The sequence below is a fragment of the Branchiostoma floridae genome, chromosome 8 (genome assembly GCF_000003815.2).
Source record: "Branchiostoma floridae strain S238N-H82 chromosome 8, Bfl_VNyyK, whole genome shotgun sequence".
In the NCBI taxonomy this organism is placed as follows: domain Eukaryota; kingdom Metazoa; phylum Chordata; class Leptocardii; order Amphioxiformes; family Branchiostomatidae; genus Branchiostoma; species Branchiostoma floridae.
In genome coordinates, this window is record NC_049986.1 from 3,363,414 (window position 1) to 3,370,764 (window position 7,351).

At 42.3% G+C, this 7,351-nt stretch overlaps 1 protein-coding gene across 1 annotated transcript; it reads left to right on the top strand.

Moving 5' to 3' along the window:
• Positions 1–207: 207 nt before the first annotated feature.
• LOC118421119 (oocyte zinc finger protein XlCOF19-like) lies at positions 208–1,837 on the top strand. Its single transcript, XM_035828279.1, has 4 exons — positions 208–501; positions 607–731; positions 1,106–1,290; positions 1,818–1,837. The coding sequence occupies exons 1-4, from the start codon at positions 208–210 to the stop codon at positions 1,835–1,837; spliced, it is 624 nt and encodes a 207-aa protein (XP_035684172.1).
• The last annotated feature ends 5,514 nt before the right edge of the window (positions 1,838–7,351 follow it).

Below are 7,351 nucleotides of genomic sequence, written 5' to 3' on the forward strand. Positions count from 1 at the left end.
CTTACTATTGTCCTGAATGTATTTGCTTCAGTACCTTGCTTATGTTTATCAGAAAAAAATCAAAAGTCAAAAACATGTCATTGGCAGTTAATATGTAATACAACAGGTATAGTTTTTCAGTCGAAAAGCTAAAACTGTCATCTTGTCGCATCTTGTTAATAAGTTGGTTCTTTTCTTTAGTCTTTCAGGATCTAGAGTTTTACCAACATGGCGACCACAGCCGGATCTCATCTAAAACAAGGGGAGGGAGAGGATGGACAGGATTCTCCTCGTACCCACACGTGCAGCTATGGTGACAAGGAGTTTCCCATCAAAGGTAGCCTCGATCTTCACCTGCGAACTCACACATGTGAGAAACTATACACGTGTGATGACTGCGGGAAACGATTTAGTCAGCAAGGTCATCTGGAGGACCACATGAGCACTCACACCGGTGAGCGACCATACGAGTGTGAATATTGCAACAAGTGCTTCAGTCAGTCATCTCATCTGAAGGCTCACGTGCGGACTCACACAGGGGAAAACCCGTACAGGTGTGAGGCATGCTGCAAGCAGTTCAGTAAGCTTGGTACCCTGAAAATACACATGCGTACTCACACCGGTAAGAGACCATACCAGTGTGATGAATGCGGGAAACGGTATATTCAGCTATGTAATCTGAAAGACCACATGAGAACTCACACCGGCGAGAGACCGTACGAGTGTGAATATTGCAACAAGTGCTTCACTCGGTCATCTCATCTGAAGGCTCACGTGCGGACTCACACAGGGGAAAACCCGTACAGGTGTGAGGCATGCTGCAAGCAGTTCAGTGTACTATCTAGTTTAAAGAAACACATGCGGACTCACACAGGTGAGAAACCGTACAGGTGTGAGGCATGCAGCAAGCAGTTCAGTGAACTGTTTACTCTAAAGAAACACATGCGGACTCACACAGGTGAGAAACCGTACACATGTGAGGAGTGCAGCAAGCAGTTCATTGAACTGTCTAGTCTAAAGAAACACATGCGGACTCATACAGGTGAGAAACCGCACATATGTGAGGAGTGCAGCAAGCAGTTCAGTGACCCGAGTGATCTAAAAGTACACATGCGCACTCACACAGGAGAAAGCCGTACAGATGCGATAAGTGCAGCAAACAGTTCACTCAGTTCGCAAATCTTAAGAGGCACATACGGATCCACACCGGTGAAAAACTCTACACGTGTGAGGAGCGCGGCAAACAGTTTATTCAGTTCTCGAATCTGAAGAGTCATATGCGGACTCACACTGGCGAGACACCGTACACGTGTAAGGAGTGTAACAAAAGCTATCGTCATTCACGTAGTCTTCGTGCGCACATGAAAACTCACATCGGTGAAAATCTGTGAATAACTGTGTGACGACAACATGTGCATATTCTTACACATTAGAAAAAAATTTACATCTTAAGCTCGATTGATCTATTTTTTATTTGAAAAGGTGGTCTATGATTTCCCGCTACTTAATTCAGCCGTGTACACACTACATGTCTCCACTGTACAAAAATAACGGGAACTGAATTACAGCATAGTATTTACTATCGTCATGTCCCGTACTTTTGACTGGAACTAGAAGCGTTGTTAAAAAAAGGACCGTGGAATGTGCTGTAGATTTGGAATAGAGTAGTGCCTTAAATGAGAAAATTTTAAAGCAGTTATTAAGGTACCCTCCTCCCCCCCCCCAAGGTTAGTGAATCAGCCTCTGTTCAGATAAAAGTAGAGTCTATATAGGTGATGTATGTAGTATTTACCGACATATGTTAGAAGATAAAACTGATGTTTATCTTCCTGCGGGAGGTGTTGTGAGTTTGGAGTAGAGTAGTGCTATATACAGAGAAAAGTACAGAGAAAAGCAGTTGGTTAGGTATTGCCCCCTAAGGTTAGTGAAGCAGCCCCGGTTTAGCAAGGGAAGAAACTGGGGGAAGGCAGGTCAGATAGAGTCTGACAGAGGAGGGAGACTAGAAAACTCTTGGAGAGAAGTGGCAAATAAAAGGATTGTGAACTGCACGTATCGTCTCGACTTCATTCAATCTAATAAACGTATAACACGAAAAAGCAGCTAGCCTCCATCGCAGTGTTGGACGACCGTTTGAGGCACTTGACATTGTCACGTAAAAAAAAGATTAAAAAATCGCGGTGGCCCAAATCAGGCTATCAAAGGTGTCCTCGTAATCCTCACGAGTTGTTCAATCTGCCTTGTGAATCTCAAGCGATGGTCTTTTACGAGAAAGTATATATTTGATGTCAAAGTTGACCGATTTTCGACAGCTTTTTCCTATGGTTTCGCCATTGTTTTCAAGCCGAAATACGCACCGTATGGGGGTTTCGGGGTGTCCGCTTAGTGGGCGAGGTTCGTCTGTTTCCGGGTCACGCTATACCGTTGCGGCAGTCACTCGGGACCTCACTCGGTAGTGTACACAAGTACTTTTGATGGTGCTGTCAGCGTTTTATCATGTTACGAAGTTACCCTTGAAATCTTGAAAAACGGCTCAGGCCGAATGATGTATCAAGGTTAAATAAAGGTTGAAAAAAAAAGTCTTTTAAGTATAAGACAGCAATCTGTAAGGTGTTATTCCAATAGGTTGCCTCGTGGGTAAAGTGAACTGTAGGTAACGTTACCCCACGAAGGCTTTGCATCTGACTGTTAACTGTTGAAGATATTAGATACATTGCTCGCGCCTGACTGAGGCATCAACTAAGAACAGTTAATAGCGAAAAACGTGTTCAGAAGAGAAACTGTGCCAAGTTGAATGACACACAAAATAGCGTCGTAAGAATTGTAACGTTATATAGCTAACTAGTAGCGGAAAACGTGTTCAGAAGACAAACGGTGTCAATTTGAATGACACATCTAAAGGACCGTTGTGCGCTGCATTAAGTGTATATAGCTAACTAATAGCGCAAAACATGTTCAGAAGAGAAACTGTGTCAATTTGAATGACACACTTACAGAACAGTAAGAACTATATCGTTATGTAGCTACATGTAATAGCGCAAAACGTGTTCAGAAGACAAACTGTGTCAATTTGAATGACACACTTACAGATAGCGCAATAAGAACTGTATATGGCAAACTAATAGCAGAAAAGGTGTTCAGGAGACAAACTGTGTCAATTTGAATGACACACTTACAGGTAGCGCAATAAGAAATGTACATAGCTAACTCATAGCGAAGTGTAACGTGTTCAGAAGACAAACTGTGTCAATTTGAATGACACACTTGCAGATAGCGCAATAAGAACTGTTAATAGCAAACTAATACTGGAAAAAGTGTTGAGGAGACAAACTGTGTCAATTTGAATGACACACTTGCAGATAGCGCAATAAGAACTGTATATAGCAAACTAATAGCGGAAAAAGTGTTCAGGAGACAAAGTTGAAACGGTGTCAATTTGAATGACACACTTACAGATAGCGAAATAAGAAATATACATAGCTAACTCATAGCGAAGTGTAACGTGTTCAGAGGACAAACTATTAATTTGAATGACAAACTTGCAGATAGCGCAATAAGAACTGTTTATAGCAAACTAATAGCGGAAAAAGTGTTCAGGAGACAAAATGTGTCAATTTGAATGACACACTTACAGGTAGCGCAATAAGAACTGTATATAGTAAACTGATAGCAGAAAAAGTGTTCAGGAGACAAACTGTGTCAATTTGAATGACACACTTACAGGTAGCGCAATAAGAAATGTACATACTTTATTAGCTAACCCATAGCTAACTGTGTCAATTTGAATGACACACTTGCAGATAGCGCAGTGTATAAAGCAAACTAATAGCGGACAAAGTGTTCAGGAGACAAACTGTGTCAATTTGAATGACACACTTACAGGTAGCGCAATAAGAAATATACATAGCTAAGTCATAGCGAAGTGTAACGTGTTCAGAAGACAAACTGTGTCAATTTGAATGACAAACTTGCAGATAGCGCAATAAGAACTGTTTATAGCAAACTAATAGCGGAAAAAAGTGTTCAGGAGACAAACTGTGTCAATTTGAATGACACACTTACAGGTAGCGCAATAAGAAATGTAGATAGATAACTCATAGCGAAGTGTAACGTGTTTAGGAGACAAACTGTGCCAATTTGAATGACACATTCATAGAACAGCGCCGTAAGAACTGTATATAGCAAACTAATAGCGAAAAACGTGTTCAGGAGACATCTACAAACTGTGTCAATTTGAATGACACACTTACAGATAGCGCAATAAGAAATGTACATACTTTATTAGCTAACCCATAGCTAACTGTGTCAATTTGAATGACACACTTGCAGATAGCGCAGTGTATAAAGCAAACTAATAGCGGACAAAGTGTTCAGGAGACAAACTGTGTCAATTTGAATGACACACTTACAGGTAGCGCAATAAGAAATATACATAGCTAAGTCATAGCGAAGTGTAACGTGTTCAGAAGACAAACTGTGTCAATTTGAATGACAAACTTGCAGATAGCGCAATAAGAACTGTTTATAGCAAACTAATAGCGGAAAAAAGTGTTCAGGAGACAAACTGTGTCAATTTGAATGACACACTTACAGGTAGCGCAATAAGAAATGTAGATAGATAACTCATAGCGAAGTGTAACGTGTTCAGGAGACAAACTGTGCCAATTTGAATGACACATTCATAGAACAGCGCCGTAAGAACTGTATATAGCAAACTAATAGCGAAAACGTGTTCAGGAGACATCTACAAACTGTGTCAATTTGAATGACACAATTACAGATAGCGCAATAAGAACTGTATATAGTAAACTTATAGCTGTTCAGGAGACAAACTGTGTCAATTTGAATGACAAATTTATAGAACAGCGATCTAAATTATCTTATGAACGAAAGCTTGCTCTGACGAAAACTTTTTCAACCGGGTGATTATACTATTTAAGTATTTCTTTAGTTTGCTAGTGTGTCATATAAATTGACACAGTTACGTTGTCCTCCCGACCAAGTCGTCCGTCATGATGGTAACGTTTTCATAAGTGTGCATAAATTGATACAGTTGTCTTACTGACAATTTGTTCCGTTTAAATCCAGTTTTATACGCTTTAAACATAGCGTTTATGCTAGTGTGTCATGTTCTCATGTTTAAGTTTTTCTGCCATTAAGGGATTTTAAACGGTTTAAAATAGCACTTTTCTATAAGTGTGTCATATAAATTGACACAGTTGTCTTTCTGTTAATGTTTTCCGTTATAATACTATCATATGGTTAGATACAGCGCTATTCTATAAGTGTGTCATATGAATTGATACAGTTGTCCTCCTGACCAAGATTTCTGTTATTAAAATGTTATAAAAAAGTTTTATGCGGTTTAAACTTTTCTACAAGTGTGTCATAAAAGTTGACACAGTTATCTTCCTGACCACGTTTTCCGTCATAGGACAGTTTTATATTGTTTAAACATCTCTTTTTTTCTTACTGTGTCATGCAAATTGCCATAGTTGTCTTCGTGACCAGGTCTTCCGTCATTAAGGTAGTTTTATTCAGCGCTTTTCTACTAGTGTTTCATATTAATTGACAACGGTTTCTACCATATGGCAGTTTTATAGTTTATACGGATTAAACATCGCGTTCCTACTAGTATGTCATGCAAATTGACACAGTTGTCCTCCCGATCAAGTCTTCTGTCATGAAGGCAGTTTGATGTAGCGCTTTCATTAGTATGTGATAAAAATTGCTGCACTATTTATTCTGGTCGCCTATTCGCCCGGATGTTAGACACGTGATCTCTCTTCACTCGTCAGGCCGCCTCCGAACGTCTGGAGCTGAAGCTACGGCTCTTACCGCAAAGCAGACAAAACTTCCCTGCGGCAAGATTGCGTTTGAACGCCGCAGGGTGGCACGAGGCAGCTCGAGGACTCCGGCGGTCACGGCGTGGTCACCGTCAGGTCGACGTTTGTTCTTTCCACGGAAGGTTTGGTGTCGGTTTCCAGTGGTCGGTTGGTACATTTTCTGCGCTTCTCCCGTATTGTAAAATTTTCTCGTGTACGTTGCGTTTTAAAGAGCTTCGGAGCGACCTTTTTTGTCATGTTCTTTCGCCGTTTGTGATTTTCTTCTAGCACGCTTGGAATTCTGATTGCCGGCTGTATCGTTTTAATTTGCATTTCTGTCGCTTATTCGTATGTATGAGCTTCTAGCAACGGGGAGGAAAGACCCTAGTGCAGAGGTTGGCTGCCTTACACCTTTTTCTCGTTTTACAGTTTCTTCCCTTTTATCCTAGGCCGGGTCGAGTTTAGGACGCTTTTAGTTCACATTGGCGTTTTGCCCCGCTTGGAGCTGAGTGATTTTTTGTGTGATTTCCTGACTTTGTGTACGTCTTTAGCAGGATCTGACAGCTAGTCCAAGCAGATAGTTGGTGCCCACATGGCAAGATGGGAATTCTTTTGTCCACGCCATGTTTTTGTATCTATCCTAATCCTCTGTGAAGGAAAGCTGTGGGTGTTGGCATTCATTGCTAAGGCGTGGAGCAGAACGAGAGTTTCCAGATTTTTATCTCATTTTTGGATTTTCGTGAATATTTCAGGCAGGAACACAGGACGACGAGGTTACGATCCAGGAGTCAAGATGGCGACCCCCCCCCCCCCTTGGTTCTTTGTTTTCCAGGATTACTTGTCACCCCTCTGGGAGAGCCTGGCGTAGCGTTCAGCCTGAACCCATCTGAGCTTGGAAGGCTGCGGCTGGTACAATTTGGGTGTCATTTTCCGTTTTGCGGCCAGGTAGAATTTTCTTTTGCTTTCCTAGATTGAACGTCGAGGCTGTGTATGGGGTTTCCTGCTACCATTTGTTTTAGTTTGTATGTGTATGAGTGTGCACCTGTAAGGCGTGGTGACTGAGTTGTGGACACGCGTGGCCCAAGAATACTCCACGTAACGCGGCTTGCTCGCATGTGGGATCTGGGCGGTGTGGGACTTGCGTATGTTTTAGACTTGTCTGTCTGGGAACGGACCTGTTGCCGGGCGCCCGTCCCTCCCCACCTTCTCATGGTTCACGTGTTGTTCATACAGGTCTGACGCTCCCCCCCCTCCGACAACAGGGATGCGCGGGACACACCACTGCCAGCTACGGGACACGCCGCCATCAACCTCGCCAAATGTGCGGCAATGGGACCCGTCGGTGGCATGCACAAGCTATAGCAACAGAGAGGGGACAAGACGCGCCAGGGAACCTGTTAGGCTGTGATGTTTTTTTTTTTTATTGTGAACCTTGTTTCTTTCACCGCTTAGAGTTGTTTAAATAGATACCAGAGAATCCGAGGAGGTGGCTTCAGGGCGCAGCGCTATGAGGAACAGCACTAGTTTGAGGATCAGGCCCGGCTGGCGTT